This window comes from Actinia tenebrosa, unplaced genomic scaffold, assembly GCF_029948245.1.
Source record: "Actinia tenebrosa isolate PJP-AT-01 unplaced genomic scaffold, QUT_ActTen_1.0 PGA_scaffold16__25_contigs__length_10494907, whole genome shotgun sequence".
Lineage (NCBI taxonomy): Eukaryota > Metazoa > Cnidaria > Anthozoa > Actiniaria > Actiniidae > Actinia > Actinia tenebrosa.
The window spans coordinates 4374510-4396565 of record NW_028292576.1 but is presented as its reverse complement, the minus strand read 5'-3'; the positions used below and the strand labels follow the sequence as shown (position 1 = coordinate 4396565).

Sequence of the window (22056 nt, the reverse complement as noted above, 5' to 3'; positions counted from 1 at the left end):
ATCTAAAAACGTAAAATCAGTCAATCACTCTGTGGGAGGAATTTCTTCAAGTCAAAGGGTCATTTGTATACATTAACATAGGCTCCCTCTTGAGGATTATTGACAAATAAGTACAAATCTTATTCACTAAAATTAAAAGAAAAATTTTCATTATCACGATGATACAGTTTTCGCTATAATTGTCTACTAGCCTTCAAGTGGTTTTGTTATATGTGGTTACATTTTGTTATGTTAAGTCGAATTCCAGTTGTTTACATTGATTACCATATCAATTAACTTGCTATTAATATGTTTTTAACAGAAATAAAACATTTGTAAGCTGTGATTTTAGGTACCACTGACAAAAAAAAGTTACTAGCGCTCAAGAAAATAACTTTGTAGAGTACAATTACCGAGTTTCGTAAAGTTAATGAAGAATATAATAAATGCCCTTGCTTAATTTGCATGAAACATTTCACCCCTTGAAAATCACACATGAAATTCAAGGGATACGGAAAAACTCTAATACTTCCTTTTCGAGTTCAACTTTGCTCAGTCTTAGCCTCGATTGTGTACAAAGGTGTTCTTTTCTTTTTTTTAAGGTCCATTGTATAGTACGAACAATACGAGTTGATTAAGATTGATTGCCACGGGTTTTGGTTGAATAACTGAATATTATAACGCACAACGAAGACTAAGGCGGCTGAGCAAAGAGAACTCGAACTGGAGTATTGCAATACACATCCTGCGTGTCGGGGTTTCTATGGAATGCCGTTGCTGCCAAAAGAGATCGAATTTTTTTTAGAAGGGGTTGTTGTTAGTTCAGATTAATTTTACAGGGTGGAAATATAAAAAGTGTTCAAATTTTTATATTTTAGGCTTAGTATTCGCTAGCGAGTTCTTTGCATATTCTCACTAGCGAGTTTTCTTTACGACAAAAATCTCGCTAGCGAGTTTTTGTGCTTTAACTTCTCGCTAGCGAGTTTTCGGTATATACTCCATGGCTGAATACCATGGATGCACCGGCATGAACATGGTATATGGTAGGTATAAGTAACCACCCTAGCCATCCTTTACCATCTCTATCCATCCTTTATCATCCCTTACCATCCCTAGCCCTCCTTTACCATCTCTAGCCATCCTTTACCATCCCTTACCATCCCTAGCCACCCTTTGCCATCCCTAGCCATCTTTAGCCATCCCTAGATATGGCAAAGAATGGTAAAGGATGGCTAAGGATAGTAAAGGATGGCTAGGAATGGATAAAGATGGCTAGGGATTCAAACCTGCTTTGCTGAACTGGCACCTCCGTATAAATATTGTTGATAAATCAATAAATAAATCAATCAATCAATCAATCAATAAATAAATAAATAAATAAATAACTAGATAACTAGGGATGGCTAGAGATGGCTAGGGATGGCTAGGGGCGACAAGGGATGGCTAGGGATGGTAAAGGATGGCTTGAGATGGTAAAGGATGGCTTGAGATGGTAAGGATGGCTAGGGGTGGCTAAAGTACCTACCCTATACCATATACATGCTGCTAGGGAGAATTAGCGTGAAAAAAACTCGCTAGCGAGAATTAAGTGTGAAAAAACTCGCTAGCGAGAAATTAAATCGATCCCTTTTGGCAGCAACGGCATTCCATAGGTTTCTGTGTGATTCAATACTCGCTAAAATCGAGATTTAGGATATCAGTTTGGAAGATTTAAGGAGGCACGGGTACTTATTGCGCCTTCACATGTTTTCAGTTCGACCCCGTTGAACTGCGCCACTGCTATACTTGCGGTGGTGATAAGCGACAACAAATTTTTATGCAACCACTAGCTTTAATACATGTATCGCTAATAGCCACTACTGACAATACACTTCTAGTTTTTGTGTCTACTGCATGTTAATAAGCAGTAGACACTATGCCATCGAGTTTACCCAGATATACTTCATATCCTATTTAACTAGCGAAAAATATAGTTAAATGACATACGATATAACTGACATAAAGTTCATCCCGGTGTAAGGGTTGTAAAACTTCAGATTACTTTCGAATTCCACTTGCACGGCTAGCGGCGCATGGCGAGGATAGCCGATGTTATCCGAAGTCCCGCGTACTGGCTGGTCAACTTGGTTGTTCTGTTTGCGACTGCTTACGACTTTCTATCGACTGGGAAACGTTTGACCAACGTTTCAAACATGATTTGGTAGGATTCAGTGATTTCAACAAGATAATCGCAGTCATTTTTGTAGTGAATTTTATCTGTTTTTTGGAACAAGCTTAAGGCACACAGGTTTCATGAATGTGTCAAGTGTTGTTTAATTAAAGTGCTTTCAGGTATTTGCAATGTCTAGAAAAAATTTATCGCAAAAAACGGCGACAGAATTGGTGTGTTTGTGCTACACGAAGTATGTCAACAATGGCGCTTTATGAACGATTGTTACAGAACCGATGTCATGTGAAACTGACTCAGATTTTTACGGTGACAATATTTTAGCCCTTTAATGGGGATAACTGAGCTCCGTAAGCAGAATATTAAGCCCTGAATACCTGCAAGTGAATATTCTACATATACATGATTCAAAAATGTTGCTGTTTATCTATCACCAGTATACACATGTACTCATCGAGTACGTATTTTTTTACTGGGTACTACGCCACTTGTATTTTTCATACGAACTCATCCGGGACCTCATTGGCATATTTTCCATTTCCTTGCACGTGAAATTATCGATAACATCACTTCCGATGTTTTCCCGCTCACATTAACGCGCGTTGTGACAAGTATTTTTTGTTTCTGGATATGTCCATTTATTAAAAAAAATTACACGTTGGATTGAAGAGATATGAAGTTTATCTTCTCCTGTTAAAAAAGATTTCACCAGTCCAAGATCAACTTTATATATTCGCGCAAACGCGTAATATCCTGCGTAACTCTCAAGGCCAATTTACACAAGGGAGCACATTAAAATTTTGTTTGTGTAAGGAGAGTTATTGTTCTTGGTTGATCTATCTAGCGCGCGCAATCCATCTTGCGACAGGCGTTCCTCGTAGCGTTTTGGTTTCGGCCGATCCGAATGGCTTACGATCGTATAAGGAAGGGAATGACAAATGTAAGATATTCGTCGGTTTTCGGAGTAAATTCGCTAGCCCGACTAAAGCAAGGAACGCCTGACATGAAGTGTAGCGCGCACGTAAACAAGAACTACAAGGAACGCCTGCTATACCTTAGAATACGTGCGATAAAATCGAAGATAAACCAACACAATCAAAATTTTAACGTGCTCCCTTGATTTACACGGTACAACCAGTTTTGCTTCGAATGGCGCATGCAACTTGCTTACGCAATGATCACTACACGAATTGCGTTGTGTAAATCAACCCTACGACTTGCTGACAACGGCTGTATACGACAAGAAAAAAGTTGTAGGATTTTAAAACATGTTTTAAAACCTTCCGACAATCGTAGCCGAAAACGAAGAAAAGTGACGAAAACTGTTACAATTTTCCGACGAAGGGGGTAGAAGAGTGAGTACTTCAAGTGGTCACAAAATGCGGATGATGTAAGCAACACCGAAAAACGAAGCGCTAAGCGAAAAATATAAAGAAGTCGAAGCCTTTACTTTTTAAGAAACAGAGCAGCTAATAAACTCGTGTGGAGATGACGAGGCGTTGTATAATAGCGCAGCGCACTGATTCTAAAAATAGCTTAAAGACTCGGACAAACATTGCATTCTGTTTAACCGCTACGAGGATTATACGAACCGATTTTATTATTTTTACTTAAAGTTACAATAATAACCCATGTAAACTAAGATCAACTGCGATCGGCTGTGAAAATTATCTGCTGAAAGTAAACTTGTAAGTTTGTTTGTCCGAATTTCGCCTTTGTCTTCGTTTTTATGACGTCAACGGTTGCGCTGCGCTATTAGCGTCACAAGGAGTATTTCAGCAAAGATGCCATAGCAAACCGAGAGAATTGCACACGATTTCATGGTGTCGTAAACTAAGAGTTGCGTGCGTGTAAATAACCGCTAAAATATAGTAAGTCTGTTGTGAAAGACAGTTGCAGTTCTTTTCAAAGTATACAAGCGAGATGTTGACGATACGATTTGTGTAACCAAGAAGTATTTCTTTGGCGCTTTCCATCATCAGTTAAATATTGTGCTTCGCTAAGTGAAAATATTGTCTGTTCGAACTCTAATGTGTGGTTGAGAAAGCTAAAGCCAATAAAGTTTGTAATAGACCAGCCTCGTATCAGTGTTTAAATATTCACAAATACCAACAGAAAAGGAAAGAATGCGCAACTTCAACAATACAAGCATTTTGAAACTCGAAGGACCTTGACTGGAACACGTGAATATTCTGCACAAACTCGAGGCTAACCCTGTGCAAGTGAGTCTGTAATCAAGAAACACAGCGGTAATTTGGAATTCGAAAGGGGTCTATTGAATTACAACGATAATGTGCTACCACTGGCCCTTAACTTGCTATAGTTATAGAAATAATGGCAAAAGTTATTATTTCTTTCCTTAGGTATTTTTTATTGTACGATGAGACCCCTTGGACTGACAAATATGAAGCCATTAAGCTTCACGAAATTGAAGTTGACATTTGAAAATAAAATCACAAATTAAAGCAGAGGAAAAAGCAAGAATGATTCTCCAAATGAAACTATATCTAATAGCTCCGAAGGTTTTAATTTGCGTCTGTCGAATTATGGATACATACAGCACGGCTGTCTGCTAAGCATGAAAGAAACGTAAGAGTTGCACGAGTTTAAATTTATCATATGATTAATTTATTAATTTATTAAAAAACAATACGACATACTTACGTAGTTTCTTAATAATTCAGGATGATTTTCATGAACTCCATCATCGACTACTGCGACAACAATTCCCTTCCCTGTGTACGCTGGCCATACTGAAGTTACGCCAAATGTCGGATTACTCGGCCTATCCTAGATTTATAAAAATAATAAGAAAACCAGCACATTTACTAAAAAAAAACCTTTATCATTGCAAGGAAACTTTGATCCATTTCAATAAAACGTTGGACCAACAAGACCCTGAGGGTAGACTGGGATACCTGGGTTGGACAGTTACTTAGGTCTAAAAAGCTAAAGGCTTTAAGTGAAATTAAGTAGTGACCAAAGGGTAAATTTTACACCGTAAAAAGATGAAAAAACTTACTGACGCTTCGGACGCTAGTCCTTGGTCGGAGTAAAAGAGAAAGAGGTGGTAGAAATGTTGTTTGCTCACCAGTAAATTTCACACATGGGAATCAAAATGTTCATTCATTTGCTCTCAGTGAATTAATCAGCACGTGATTGCTTAGCTGCAAAGGGCCTATTCTTTTAATTCTTCGCAATTCCATCTTAGCACAAGTGTCAATTACAAACCTACTGATTCTCATTCTTATTTACTCTACTCGTCCTCTCATCCTAAGCACACTCTTAACGCTATTCCTTTCTCGCAATTTCTTCGTCGTTTGTGTAGTGATGATCTTCATTTTTCTGTTAAATGTTCTGAGATGCGTTCTTCCTTTCTTAAGCGTAATTATCCTGCTCATGTTATTGATCACGCCAATCGCAGAGTTTCCACCACTGATCGTACCACCGCTCTCACTCCTCACACTCGTCCCTCTAATGATCGCATTCCTTTCGCTCTTGCGTATCATCCTCTTAATAGGGAGATTAAGATTCCCGTTTTTCCTTCCCGCAAACGGCAAACGTGACCACGTTTTCATCGCTCTCCTACACTTCACTTTGCCTTTTGCAAACCTTCTCGACAAAAACAAGTATTCTTTTGTTTATCTACTACTTGGAGATTTTTGCGATTCCTTTTCACTAATTTTAAAGAATTCTTTGATGGTCAACTGACGTTTCACGTTTGCCGTAAACGAGAATCTAAAACTCTCTACTAACTCCATTAAAACCACTCGAGTTCTTCCCTCTGACAAAGAACCTGCTATTTTTGGCTGCTCTCGTAAACGTTGTTATACTTGTCTTCATACAGTTTCTCACACTTCTGTTGTCGGTCCTAAATCCACTGTTAAAATCACTGACCACTTTGTTTGTACCACTTCTAATGTTGTATAATGTATCAAATGTACTCGCTGTAATCTTTTGTATGTGGGCGAGACTGGCCGCCGTCTTGGTGATCGCATTTGCAATCATCTTTATGATGTTAACAATAACGATCCTACCAAAGCAGTTTCCCGCCATTTTAATCAAGCTAACCATTCTCTTACAACTGACTTCATTGTTTTCGGTCATTCTCTGATTGCGGCTTATTCACCTATTGGGTACTCTTAGTCCAAACGGGATTAATGAACGCTTTGCTTTTAACAAACCTACTCTTTGTCTTTTGATTGTTTCTTTCGTTTCCTTGCCCACCTTGTTCTCATAGGTTTCTTTTGTCTTATTCTATCATATAAACACTCCTTTCTACCACCTCTTTCTCTTTTACTCCGACGAAGGACTAGCATCCGAAGCGTCATAAGTTTTTTCATCTTTCCACAGTGTAAAATTTACCCTGTTATCGTTACTGTTTCAATAGAAACACCGACGCAGATCACACTAGTTTTAAGTTAGTTATCTCTTCTAAGTGAAAATAAGTTGGTTTCGAACGACAGTGACCAAGTCCAAGTTCAAGTTCTGGTTTTAGCATACGTATAAATACACGGATTGCTCGAGACTTCAGAATTACTTGACTCTTTATAATTTCCTTCGTTAACCGATATTTGCAAGTTAATGTACATAAATTTCATTTACGAATTACTGTAACTAGAAGTTGAATAATACGAGAACGATCTGACAGTCTAAATGCTAGCCTACTACGCAGACTTTCCTAGTGTCTGTCGCGAAACATTGCGTATATCTCTGCAAAGATTTTAAATAACCTGAAAAATCCTCTACCATCCAAATATTTTAGGAATATCAGGCTTCCTCCCTGCAAAATTCCACGTCACAAAGTGCCTTCGATCTCCGTCGGCGTACATCAACACAAACAATTTTTTTTTTTTGCAAAATTTCGTCAAAATTCTTAACCTGAACGTCTGTCGCTCCGATTTAAAAATTTATCGATGATTTTTTTCTGACTTCCAAGAGTTAAAGTTGACCATGTTTGCAAAACGCTGTGCAAGCGCCGATGCCATTGAAGTTTTCTGAGGCACCCGAAAAAAAATCCAAAGTTCAGTAGGCTCTATGTTGTTTTCGAGTTACTAAAATAAGTAAGTTATTAAAATAAAGTGAAATAAATAGGAAAACATGGAAAAGGTGCGATTTCCTTTTCAGTAAACAATTAATCTTAATAATATAGGATTAATTAACAAACAATAACTATTTCGGCTAGCAGCGATAATAGATACATAACTACCAGCCTCACTCTACCAATCACAGCGCACGAAAATCTATATAAGTAATAGATATTTCAATGGCACATTCATAATTTAGAGATGCAGTCTTTATAGAAGAGCTAAGCACCACCATATAGAGGTATATCATGAAATTTTTAAAAAAATACTTCTAATCTGACTGTTTGATAAAATGAGAAATGAAAACAAAAGCCCTATCACTTACAATGTACCACTGCTCCTTAAACATTGGATCATTAAAACTTGGTGAGAAAAGTTGATATTCCTTTACTTTCTGTTGCATAAACCATTCTATCTGGAAAATAAATAAGAATCATTATCCTTCATTTTAAATATGATTCGGGTTTGTTTTTTTTTTTTTTTTTGTTTTTTGTTTTGTTTTGTTTTGTTTTGTTTTGTTTTGTTTTTCGTTTTTTTTCTCATAATACTGTAGACTGAAATTTGATGACATTACACATCTATAGTTATGAGTAGTATACAAAAGAAAGTTGTACATCACGGGCCCCATCAGCTGCCCCAGGCCCCTATGGGGAGGGGGCGTTCTACATTATCCAGCTCCAGAGCCGCTTCGGAACCAAAGGAGAGGGGGGGGGGGGGGGGGGGGGGGGGACTTTTTAGGGGGTACTTTTTACCTCCTGAGGATTCGGCCAGATGACATCATGAGTATTTGAGTTACTAAATGATTACTAATGATTACTCTTGACAGTGCATCAGCTAGAACAGAATATTTTCCTGGTATGTACTGAATACTTTAATGAAATTTCATCAGGTGCATACGGAACCACTGTATCCTTGGTGGTATGGTATCCAAGTCCATGCTGCCCAGAAGTGATACAAGTGGCTTATGATCCGTTATGATTCCTCAGTCACCTCTCCTACTGTCTTGCAAACAGACTGGAAATGTCCTTTCTTTTTACATTTATGACAGGCTACATCCTTCGCTAGACACTGTTGACAAGGTTGAGAAGGATCTTTACCACATCTACTGCATTTTGACTGAGCTTTTCTGTTTCTTATGTCTTTGAATGTTCTTTCATTTTCTTGAATTTTTTCCTCTGGATGACTTCAACATTCTATTTCTCTCCTTCTGGCTGACTTATCTGAGTTGCTTTTCCTTTGATGACATTCTGCTGTTTCTTTATGGCATCTTTAACATTGCATAGTCCACAGCTTTCTTAGGTTAAGCCTGGATTCAACTGTAGTTTTTCATACATGTACATGTACAATCTGTCATCCTGAAGACCAACAACCAGTCTATCAAGGATTAATTCTTCAGTAAGGGTACCATACCAAACCACTTGTTGATTTGTTGATTAAACTTGGCTCTCTCGAAGATAGGATTTCTTTTCTTTATGAAATGGCTTTCAAATTTTTGAACCACTGTCTTGTATATCTTCGCTTGATCTTCAGTTAAAGAGGTGCTGAAAATATCATCTGCTCTCTCACCCAAGAAATAGATGAGCGCATTGAACTGACTTGGGCCATCCTTTTTGTCCAGTTCCGAAGCAACTTGAAATCTGTCAAATCTTTTGACCCACTTTGGCCACAAATCTGGCTTTGGCTTTCCAAAGTCAAATTTTTCGGTTGAGGTAACTTGTCACTTTGCCATCATTCATTTACACTTCTGACACCATGTAGTATTTTCCTAAGTTCGATGTTTACCGATGACTAGTCGAATATAAAACTATAAACACTAGGACACCATATTTGATTCGGAAGCATACTTTATTTGTGGAAGCAAGGCTACCACAGGAATCCCATTACATCACAGAAGACAGTGATAAAAATTATTCAAGCTACAATTGAAAATTGATGCGATTCGTTCACTCAGCGGTACTTGAAAACAGCTTCAACCTAAATGCAATTTGTCACTTTACTATATCCCTTTTGATTTTGTCCAACCAGCTTGCATTGAAAGAAAGTATCTTCAAAATGTTGTTTTTGCTGTTATTTGCCAAACTGTTTGCTATTATTACTGTAAGTTTGAGCCGATGACAAGAATTAAGATGTAGGAAGAGTAGTTGTGCAAGAATCTTGGTTCAATATATGGTTGCAGTATGACACGGTTTTTACATTTAATATAAATAAGTAAAAAAACAGTTTTATCAACTATTTTAGGGGTTGGCAAGTCCGTACATACTGAAACAATTATTCACCTCAGTGTTTTGAATATTGATGGAATATGTACCTTGATGCTCGAAGACTTGCGTCTTGGTAAATATTCCAACGATATTGACAGCACCTTTGGCGAATAATTACTAAAATATGTATATATCATATATACACACACACATATATATTATTAGCAGAAGCTATAATAATTATAAATAAATTTTCGAAAAAAAAACAAACATTATAAATAAATAGTACCTTTGATTCCAAATCCAGCTTTCTGTCAATTTCAGTCGATATGTCAGTCTTGTTTGACCATCCCTTTAATTCAGATCTTTTATATATGTGATAGTCCTCAAACAGCTATAAGAACAAATGACACCTTCGATCAGTAGGCTTTAAAACAATAGGCTTTAGAAACAAAATATCAAATACCAAATATAATATTTAAGCTAAATAAAAATGAGGAAATGCAATTGTCTAAAGAATACAAGTGCAAAAATAACTGGAGGCTGCTCTAAACCCAAGGTCAATTTAATCAGATAAGCTTGGATGAATTGAATTTCTGCCGTTCATTTAAACCATGTGGAGCAAGAGTACACAATTGGGTGCTCCAAAAGGCATCCCTACTAGTTAAAGTGCCACGAAATTTTAATGTCTCCAATTTTTACTTTTTAAACACATGATGATTAAGTACTTTTACAAAAGAAGAAAACTGGTGTTTTTTTCCATTCCTTGTTAGCATTTTTGGCTTGAAAGATATCAAGTTTATGTTAAAACTCAGCTCACAGTTTCCTTCAACATAGATTTTAGTACATCTTTGTGTATTTCATGAATATCATTCAAACTTTGCAGTGTATTTGTATTCAAAATATGGGATATGAAAATGCACATGTGCTATGGCAACACAATGGCATACAGGCCCCTAACAATGATTTTAACCTTTCATCAATTCCATCGATTTCATCAATTCCATCAAGAAAATTGTTTAACCAAATTTTTGTCTACAGTATGACCGTAACAGATATTTTAACCTATCCTTATTCCACACCCTTTCACTACTACAGCAGCCAAAAGAGTACAACCAGAAATGCTACGGTTTTGCTAGAGCGGCCAAAAGTGGCCAGTGGAAAGACATTTTTGCTTTTCAATTACCTGTACCCTAAGTCATTTCTATGTGTTGAAACATGTAGGCTTTTTTTTTTTTTTTTTTTTTTTGGATCATTAACTAATCAGATTCTATCGACTGCTTTGATGTGTGTTATTATATATCAAAAATATATCAACATCTACTGATAAATAAGTTTTTCATTTTGATATTCAGAAATAAAAAACACCCTTGGCTAATTATGTTCCAGGAAGAGCCTGTTTTGGACCCTTTTAGCCTCTAGTACTGAAAGGGTTAAGGTAGAAATGTCAAAAACCTGAATTTTAGGTAGGGGAGACCTGGAACCAAGGCTGCATGTTCTATGGCAACTTATCTCTATAGTTAAGCTTGACGAATGGCTAGAGTACTATTAATATTACTACTAAATTTGATTGACTTTGATTGAAACTGAGCTGAGATATAGCTTATCATAATCTTAGGCTGCTCAATTATTATCGATAATATGCCGTCATCAGGAAAAATGGCCGCCATTTCTTAAACTCCAATATCTTTAAAAGGAAAAATTATATTTGAAAAAGGAAAGTGATATTTTACTTCACTATCAAAGGTCTTTCAATCCATGCCAAAAAAAGCAAGTCAGAAAGTTGATCAGAGAAGCACCTACCTTGTACTTTCGCTACTGCACATTCGCTACCGTAATAGAAGTCCATTCACTACCTCGAGGTAGCACAGTATTGCTACTTTATTTGGTTTGATTAATATTTATGTAATATATATTCCTGATATTGTGATATTTAACATTTTGAGATAAGGTACCGAATCGACTTCTATTACATGTACTAGCAAATCGACTTCCATTAAGTAGCGAATCATTACCTATTAGGTAAGTAGCGAAAGTGCAAGGTAGCGAAAAGACCGGATACCGGTTTGATGTACAGCAAAAAGAGCCAAAATACAAAAAAAAAGCATAATTACAATTAGAATGGTAAAACAATTAATGATCTCGGCTATCACAAAATATTGTGATTTTTTAGTGTCTTCTAGCAATAATTAATTTATTATTTGGTGGTCTGCCTTCGGCATTTCGCTAAGTGAGCTTAATAGGTCATAACTCATTACACTATAATAATTATTAAAGTTGGCACATGCTAATGTAACAATGAAGGATGGGGTTGGCAGTGGAAGAAAACAGGCATTGGCAATTTATTATTGCTTACTCACCAGTAACCAAGTGTGATATTTTGTTCAAAGTAATCCAATAATTGTCATGACTAAGCAAATTAATGTATGTAAATCGTCCTATCTTTCACTACGTAACCTTGGAAAAATCAGTAACTATCTAGATCAAACTTCCACTGAAAAACTAGTTCACGCTTTTGTGTGCTCCAAAATTGATTTCTGTAATAGCCTCCTTTTTGGTATTCCGATTAAGCACATTGACAAATTGCAACGTATATTAAATGCAGCTGCTCGCATTACCATCAGAGCAAAGAAATTTCGACACCTATACTCAATCATCTCATTGGTTAAATGTTGCCAAAAGGATCGAATTAGAGTTTTCCGATTTACCGGCCTTGGCACTATTAGTTCCATAGACTTAATACCAAAAAAACTTTAACCTCAAGTTACGTTTTAGTTAAAAGTCACAACTTATTTCGTAATGCGAATACCAGTAAATAATAGAGTTTAGTATGCCATTTTTATTTAACCTTGAGACATGGTTTCAAAATTACTGATTTATCCTGGTTTTCTAAAATCATGCATCATCATTTTTAGTCGGCAAAACATTTAAGGAAAGGTCCATAATGAGCGTGCATATATCAAGTTCTGGAAGCACGAGAGCAGGCGTAAGAGATGCTCGAGGCGTAGCCGAGGGCATCTCTAGCTGCTCGAGTGCTTCCAGAACTGGATATATGCACGCTCATTATGGACCATTGCTTTTATAACATAGATAACGACTTTAATTCTCTGAAAAATGTTTTATTCGTACGATCACATGTCAAAACTCTCTTAAATGTGCGCGCGCACACTAAGGAAATTTACATTTACCGTTGACTATCAAGAAAGCTCAAAGTATGTTTATACAGCTCCTCTTCTAAAAGAAAAAGACCGCGATAATCAAAAAAGTCAATAAAAGCCTTCGCGGAGAAATGAGAGTCTAAAAGAAGATGAATCACAGAGGTTATGTTCATGGTCTACACCCGTTGCGATAGATCAGCGATCACTTCTCGTGAATGACCAGTTGAACGTTTTGAACTGTGCAGTTGCTAAAGATGGAGCCAAACTGGCTCGCCGGATCTTGTCTTGCAACTTCTACAACCACATTGTTGTTTTTAACAGCTGTGTTCAGATGAACAGTACCCGGGACAATCGCTTGGCTTGAGGAAGTGAGACTTTGGGACAGCACTTCAGAACAGTGGTGCAGTTGTTCGGTCGAAGGCCTCGTATTGTAGTGTGCCAAAGGGATTCGCAGTTTGGATTGGTCTTTGACAAATGCAAGCGCAGAGCTTTGTAGCCGTCGTTTGGATACTCAGTTTCATACATTCGAGCTTCTTTCTCTGAGGAGTTTACATCATTTATGCCGCCCGGGTGGTTCTTGGTCGCTTCGATCGTCGTGCGCCATTGTAGCGTAGGGTCGCCCGCTTGCATCAACTTCAAACTTCAAGCTTGATATCTTTAGCTCTCGCTGGTCTTCTCTTGCTCTCCGGCAGAAAAACAAGATCAAATGGAACCAGACATTCCTTAACAGACTCCATGGATCATTAAGGGAGAGAGCCTTGGAAGTTTTCAACTTCAATAGATCTTGGTTTTCTATGACTGGTTTGTGTTGTGTATCCTCCGTGTTTTTTTGCTTCATTTGAACTAGCTGGGCATCAAGCATCTCATTTGAACGGTTAAACCTTGGGTCAGTTGAGAGCTTCAAACCACGGTTTAAAGGAGGCTGATTCATATATCTCTCAAAGGCATGTCGGAAGCCCAGGAGTGTTTTCTTGCTGTACATCTCGCCGGTTGTCTTTCGTGCTTCGGGATAAAACCTGCGGAGATTTGCATCCAGTTGACCAAGCGTCATCTTCTCAAGAGGTGTCTGAATGTGCTTCTCTTTGCACCATGCTAAAAGAATAAAGGTTTGAAAAAGGTTAAGAACAATTAATTTGTATTTCTTACCTGTTATCGAGCAATTATTACCGCACTCAACAAGCTGTTGTGCAAAACCGATTGAAAACACGTTTTATTTCATTACTTAGTGAATTAGGAGATTTTTGCCGATAGATCGATTCACTGCTTTAAAAATATGTAAACAGTTTGCTAGCAATAAAAATAAAGCAGAAATACGAAAAGATTGTTGTTTAATATTTTATAATTTTCCTCGTTGAGAGTGATAGCTGTCTACAACACAACTTACGGAAGCCACGTTAGTGTTTATTGTCTGTGTTGACATTTTCGCGAACAATATTTTTCATGAAAACTAGTTTCTATATTTTTAACTAAGTCAAAAGGTCATGCCATTTTATCTCATAAAAGCTATTAATTAATTTTTCTTACCTTTAAACGTGGAAACACACCAGTTTGTGTTTTTTTTGGTCTTGGCAGACTGCTTATCAGTGAGGATATCTTGCAACTCGTTTTCGTTGAAGTTAGCGAATCTTTGTGAATTTGTTTCTGGTTTTTGTTGTTTATTAACTGGGGGTTCAATGTTTTGCTCAAAATCAAAATTAGGAAGCTCATAATCTTTGTTAGATGGAAAAGAAGCCATATTTCTAGTTTTAAGTCACGAAACACTTTGCTATTTGCTACAGCTAGCGAACCAACGGTGAATTTTTCGCACCTTCACCGTAAAAACATTTTCTATGGGATATCTCTATGGGATATCCATTTTTTTCACATAGCAAATTAGCCAATCAGAGCACGCGTTATATCTTGCCTATGTTATAATATATATTAGTTACTGCATGTCATGTGTCAAATGGCTTTATTTGTAGCTCGTGTTTATCATTATTTTCAAAAAATATTGAGCATGCCATGTATCCATGGAAAAGTTAAGTACAAATTATATAATGCAACGTTATTCTTTGAAAATATCAAACCCGGGAAAATTCAATAGCTCCACGATGTTGAACAGGCTTGTTATTATCACAAGAGGATTACAAATAAAGGTAGGAAAAGGTGGAGGTGATATATGATATCATCAAACACCAACAACCGTTATCGTCAGATATGCAAATAAAGGAAACGGTGGAGGAACCATAATTACTTTAGGATGATCTTAGTCTTCACGGTCAGGAAATGTTGGATGCATGTCAAATTTTGCATGAATTTAAATATTTAAACTAATAATAAAATTCAAAGTGCAGTCATGGGGAACTCAAATGTAATGACAGTTGCAGTTTGCACAACTAAATTTGATCGATGTCAAAGAATTGTAGCAGGCTTCGAATTCTCTTTCGTAACCTTTATAATGTTCAAATTTCAGGTTTCAAATACACGTTATAAAACTCGTTTCATTATGATGAACTTTAATTCATTTTGCTAATAAACGCTGAGTCGTGAAAAATACAATATTCACGTGCCTTGTGTACACATAATGCTCAGGTGTCCATGTGCATGTTTTGTACAACTGTTTTTATTAGCATTTAGCATTGAGATGTCTCAACCACTTCTAAAGTGTTCGCGTCTACGAGCAACTCCAGTAGAAAATATGTTGACAACAAAAGCAATGGGGCTTTACAAAAGAGATTTCAAAGCTGTTGTGTTGTTCCTCCAAAGAAATGGAGAAGTTTTTTACTATTTTACTCTAAAGCGGGAGATTCTGGTTTCAAAAAGGCCACGGAAAGAGTTCGAAAAAGAGCTGCAAAATTGCTGTTGAAAAGGTAAACATCATGATAAAGACTATAATATTTTATACACATGAAGAAAGGTTTCAAATTTTGTGCTGAGATTTTTGCTACTCTTACTGTTACTATACCTACGACACCATCAAACATAAAGTTTAGCTAATAGTTTGTGTAGTTAAATAATATATTATTTTTTCTTCCCTTTTCTTCGTTTCAATCAATCGCGGTACCAATAATCCAGTCAACCGAATCAATCTAATAACGTGAACACGAACATAGAGGAAGAATTTGACAGAAGCCAAGCAGATGACGACCTTGAATCTTCCGCGGAAGACGGAATGACGACGAGAACACACCTTCTCTTCGTCTCGATATTGACAGCAACGATATGAGATTCTCTGTTGATGCACAAGGTGGTACGGATGGCTTGGCAACACGTACTAATGTCCTAACTAAAATAATGCAGCCAGACGAAAAGACTGGCCATTAAAAAATGGGCAGATACCATTTCTGATTCCAGCTCAAGTTCGAATGAATAAAATAACAAAAATACAGACAGCTCAGTGAACGTTAAGTGGTATTTAACTACCAGTAAGTTACAATGTAACCGACGTCCTGGGTTTTAGTTTATTTTGTTCATTGTAACTTGGCGAGTTTACCCGCACATGCAGATTAAATATAAATATTGTTAATGTTCATTCTTATTAAATCTTCATTGCCAGTATAGCTTTCTTGTTAGCTTTTATGTCCATGCTTACACTTCAAATGATATAAAGTCATAACGTTTTACTGAATATGCTCTTCAATGAATTTGGACGGTAAATAAAATTGACGCCGCTATATCGTTATCATATCATATGCTAACGGCTATATTAAATAAATATATATCTAGCTACGCAGTAGGTGTGCTTGGTGCTGATAACAAATGTACTTGTGTTGATAAGAATATGTTATGTTGATACTTGTGACTAAAAAAATGTTTGTTAAAAGGAAAAATAAATGTCATTTATGCCAACACATGCATGAGAGAAGATATTTTTCCTCCAGATCCATCCCGAAATAGTTAGTCCAAAAAGCAAAATTTTATTCCCCAGACCTTTAGATTATACCTTTTTATCTCTGTTTTAAACCAACAAACAGAGAATTTAAGGTGCTATAATTTGGAACTTTTAAAGTTGGTATTATCGTCTGGTACTATTAGTGCCAAAACCGCGTTTATACCGGTAAATCGGAAAACTCTATTTAAGCTTTTAACCGTCACATACAAAGCTATAAACGCTATCGCTCCATCCTATATGAGTGATATTCTTGAAATACACCAACCTACTCGTAAGCTAAGGAGTGCCACACGTGGAGTAATTTTAGAACAATCTCCATGTCGTACTAAGTCATATGATGTGCGTAGCTTTGCCGTAGCAGTGCCCAGACTAAGGAACCGTTTACCACCAGATATAAAAACATCGCAGTCTTTGGAAATATTCAAGAGAATACTAAAAACATTTTTGTTCCCTTCGTAACTTTAATCTACTTTATCACTTAACAATTCATCGTTATATTCGTAAAGCACATTAAGAATCAATAATGCGAAAAATTCCAGATTGACAGTATCTCCTTAACATTTATACCAAACAAGACGCTTTATTTCATTTTTTGAAAATACTTCGTAATACCTAACTTTAGGGGAAAATTTTTTTAATCTGACTATGGGATCAAATCGAAACAACACCAAATTGACTCAGCACTAATTAGTGAGTGTATTTCACTCAGAAAGTTTTTATTTACTCACCGAAATAAGACGAGAGCTTTTCTACAAATTCCTTTACTTATTGTATTCTGGAGGTCAAAGTTCCGAGTTTAGCTTCTGGTTTGACCGAAATACCAAATAAGTACCCAATAGGTACCCAAATAAGCCAACTTTTTCTACGAATTTCCTTAGAAATATCATTCAGCTTGTCTTTATTCAGGTTTGTATATCACTGGTTGTTTTTTAGAGCAAATCTTCAAGTTGTTGACCGAGACAGCCTTTATGGCCTAATAATATCGATCAAAGCCTAGTTCAGAGTTCATTGACAAACACTTGATTTATATGGTAAGTTAGGCTGATTTTTACTCAAGATTCCATCGGAATTGGTATTCTTTTTGTTCTTTAGTATTTTTTCAAGTTCTTCTTTTCTCGCTTATCATTTTATTGAAGAAATCATTGCATATAGTTGACTGTTATTAAAAGTGTTTGTCGTGGCATTGAAGCTTGTTGATTGCCCTTACAAAATTATTTTAGTCTTCGTTCAAATCAAAATTAAAACTCCATCAAACCTTTTTATGCTTTGTATGTTCGTTAATAGCATTTAATCTCACTGAATCAGTGAACACGAATGTGAATAAATGACTTACTAGTAAAACTCCGCGATGAAAGTCTACCGCATGAAAATGAAGGTCGCCAACTTCATTTAATGATGGACTTTGCTCATGTCCCGATAAAAGGCTAAAGGTATAAAATTTTGGCCACATATCCTCAAAGAACATGCACGATTCGATTCCACAATAGCTTGCATGTGAACTCACAGTAAAGTTAGACACGTTATCCAATCCATATATGGGTAATATTGCGCAACTTTTCCATTTTGTCGAGGAGGGAAAAAAAACCAGACGCATTTTTTAAGACTGGTTTGCCACAAGCAATCCATTAATTATAGCATTTCAAACTGTTGTATTTTATAGGTCTATCTTTGTCGTTTTTGAAATAAAGTTGTTCAACTTTTTTCTCCTATCCAATTATTGCTTTCTCAAATAATATCTTACAACACACACAACAAAAATGTGTAAATCCAAAACATCCACCAGACCACCCTTACACCCCAATGTTTAAATAAATGCTTATTTCAGTAATGAACTTGATAATGACAAATAGTTGATCTCATACCAACAGAAATTATGGGAGTTCACTAGATAAACATTATACAGCAACCATAAATACCCTTCATGCCTACTCGCAGCACTTTACTTGCAATATGCAACAGCTAGTATACATTTACATTTACCAAATTACAAGCATGCCCTCTCTTCGAGGCTTAAGTGCTCGGCTTCGAGGCTTAAGTGCTCGTATATAAAGCTTAAAGAGCCATGTTGGTTGTTTAAATCAATAATCCTTTTTCAAAAGTACTAAAAATGATTTCAGACCAGACTCTTGGAGCAACTAATTAGTAAGCTATATCCTACGAAAACCAAAGTTCGAATGCTAAAAGCAGCCTTTAGTAAACACAAGTCAAACAAACATTACCTATATAATATTGAGCAATGAAACAACTTTTATGCTGATCGAAGTCAGTGCATGGCTAACTTATGGATTTTGCGGATATACACATCTACGACAAAAAAGGCTTACGGTTATAAAAACATAACTTAAGTACAGTCGAACCTCTATTAAGCGGTCACCCACGGGACTTAGCCAAGTGACCGCTTAATAGAGGTTGACCGCTTGATAGAGGTTTTACTTATTTAGGCCTCATTTTGTAGAATTTTAACAAAAGAGTGCATAATTGATCACGAAATGTACATTTTATTCTTAGAAAACAGTAACACTAGAAAATAGAGCAATAAAGTGCAAAATTGCTCACTCAAAATATTTTTTTTCTTCGCAAACTGTAGAACAACATTGCATGACTACGTACGTACAATACAGTGGTTTGTTCTTGCTATGAAAAATCACAAAATTCACATCGCTGGTGTAAACATTATTTGTTTAAGGTACAGTACAGTATTATGAAAAAAACTCAGTTATGGTTGTTTGTAATTTAGGGGCTAACACTTAAGTTCATGAAACATGTCGTTCACTTTGCTAAGCGCTAGCGACAGCTCTTCGTGACCATGGAATTGCGCGAAGTGGAAATTGGCCGAAACAAACTGGCTAGTGCTGCGGATTTGCTTTATATACAGTGACGTAGAATACGAACATCTGTTATTGAAGTTATGCTATCTAAACAACTGTTAAAAGAATGTTGACATGTTTTATGTATTTGGTGTCATAATACATCAATGTGTAATCAGTAGGTGACCGCTTAAGGTGGCTCGACTCCCTCACGCTTGACCGCTACCTTCCACTTTTGGAACGCTAGTGCATAAACGTCTTTTATCCGATAGCAAATCTTTTTTGCACATAAGTCACATAAAGATTGAATTAATGTTTGATGCAGTTTTTTATGAGATCGGACGTCATAACACGTGATTATGATGAAATATTTGTTTTCGTTTAGAAAATAGATTTAGCCTTGCAGAGCGTTCAACACTAAAATGCTTCGTACCACATAATTATATACTAGATGCCTCCATTTGTGGGGATTTTTGAAAAAATCTATCTAGCTAATTATGAGATATTTGAGATTATTTAAATATAGTGCATAATCTACTTCAAAACTAAACAATGGATTTCATACGGCCGAAATTAATATTTCAGAGCTATATATTCACAAAAGTCATTGCTCATTTAGTTTTACTCTGTATCTAGTTTTAAAAGGAACATTTTGAAGGTAATCGACTTATGCGATTTTGTGAAAACGTATAGTGCAGAAGACGGGGTAAACATTTGATGCGCACTTTTCATCGCAGTTTTCTAGTCAATCTTACTAGATCTTTCATTATTCTAAAATTCGCTGATCATTTCTCTCAAAATTACGTCAGGATACAAATTTGAACTTAAACTAATATTACACAAAATTGCAAGACTATTGAACTCATTTAAAGCGATCTAAAGCGAACGAGAAATACAGAAATTCTTTCGCACCATGCACGGTCTCATCTCGCTTGGCTGCTTTCCGATTTACCCCCGAAGTTTGGTAACAAACAGTTGGTTTTTTTAATTTAAACGTGGGACGTTTGTCATGATGTACTTTGTCAGTGTGAGTGAATAGAATCGGCGAACATGCCTCAAATTAAAACTTCAAGAAAGAAGCGAGCAAGACAAGTTTAGATAAAGAACCATACTTCGGGAGTAAATCGGAAAGCAGCCAAGCGAGATGAGACCGTGCATGGTGCGAAAGAATTTGATGTTATGATCATTAGCAAACAATAGAATTCCCAGAGCATCAAATCGTTGGGAAACGATCAATGTTTATCGGATAAAAGACGTTTATGCACTAGCGTTCCAAAAGTGGAAGGTAGCGGTCAAGCGTGAGGGGGTCGAGCCACCTTAAAAAGGTGAAATACAATGCAAGTTTACAAATTGGTACGTTGAGATGGTGACCGCGTCCGCTTAATAGAGATGACCGCTTAATAGGGGTCAAGTTTACAGTATACATGAGAGAGAAAATTCGGGACTTTAGTAAGTGACCGTTGAATAGAGGGCGACCGCTTAATAGAGTGCCGCTTAATAGAGGTTCGACTGTATAGGCATTTGGGACTAACTTTAACTTAGCTTACATGTTTTTCGTAAGAGAAACCATGTTCGAGAGCCAACTGCTTCGCTTCTTGTACACTGCCGCGAACTTTAACGGCCCAGATATTAGTATAAATGTCTTTGGCAAAAACATCAGTCTTTATGTGGAATATTATCCAAAGAACACAACACAAAATTCTTCTTTGAAAATCCGCCATCTTGCACGCAAACTTCCTTCTTCGACGGCCCCGACTGGTAGAGGCTGTAGCGTGGCGAAACGGACTTCCATGGCAGAACTGACCTAATACCTCTTAGCCAATAGAAGACGTGCTTTTATCTACCAATCAGAATGCATGGTGAAACCAACTCATTGAATATCCCCCCTTAGGGGAAGGGGAGACATAGTTGAGATCACGTTGACCACGTTTTTATCTTCCAGTTGAGTGCGTACAGTATTCACTATTGTGTCCTCAAGCGTTTCATCAAGAATTCTTTTTGTCTTACTCTTGAAGACAATAACATGGTTAGTATACATTAAAATTTTGTTTATAAATATGGGAACATATAAATGAATTTTCATTTAGCGTTAGAACGGATAATAATCAGCTTGTAATGTTAGCCGTTTCAGCTGAAGCTGACCATCCAAAAATTAAATGTTGTTAATCTCACCTCTCGTTGTTTTATAAATTTCGAGTAATTCTTAATAGATTTGAAAAGAGGCTTTAACTAAAACTTATATGTCTGAATTCGGTCGAAGTGTTAAGACTTACTAAAGAAAGAAATCTTATGTTATAAAGACTTGGGATCGTTTTAACTTTGAACACCTCGCCGCTTTGCCTCAGAATTAAGCATGTCTTCTACGAACGAAGCAATGACAATAGAGGAACAATGGTTTAAAAGATTCCAAGGATTTTGAACGTTATAAATCGCTCGTATGTAATTTTGATAACCTGCTCATTCTCCAAATCAGCTATTGTTTGAAAGAAGTATATTTAGTAACCGAAGATCAGTACTGTTAAAGGAAGAATAGTCTAAGAATTTATGTCTTGTAATATTGGTAAACATACTAACTTCAAACTTTGAGCTATTTTTTCATTATTTAGAAGCCCATTCTGAAGCTATATGAAATGTTTTTTGCTCTAAAGACAAATACATAAAAAAATGAAGCTTCTAATATTTTGTTATCAGATATAAGAATAAGAACTAACAGTAGAACTAACAGTAAATATACAAAATTATAAGATGCAAAGCAATCATAATGGAATTTTTTATCTTACCGTCGT

General features: G+C 36.4%; 1 protein-coding gene and 1 pseudogene across 1 annotated transcript in view; both read right to left on the bottom strand.

Annotated features, from left to right (window-relative positions):
- Positions 1–21008, bottom strand: part of LOC116292126 (proprotein convertase subtilisin/kexin type 6-like) — a 124807-nt gene extending 103799 nt beyond the window's left edge. Inside the window, exons 1-4 of the mRNA XM_089031253.1 lie at positions 20818–21008; positions 9724–9828; positions 7559–7648; positions 4811–4936 (exon numbers count right to left, since the gene is read on the bottom strand). Of these exons, the coding sequence (XP_088887379.1) occupies positions 4811–4936; positions 7559–7648; positions 9724–9828; positions 20818–20991 (495 nt within the window). The 5' untranslated portion in view covers positions 20992–21008. The remainder of the gene's footprint in view (positions 1–4810; positions 4937–7558; positions 7649–9723; positions 9829–20817) is intronic.
- On the bottom strand, positions 12486–13684 carry LOC148910610 (uncharacterized; annotated as a pseudogene).
- Positions 21009–22056: the final 1048 nt, after the last annotated feature.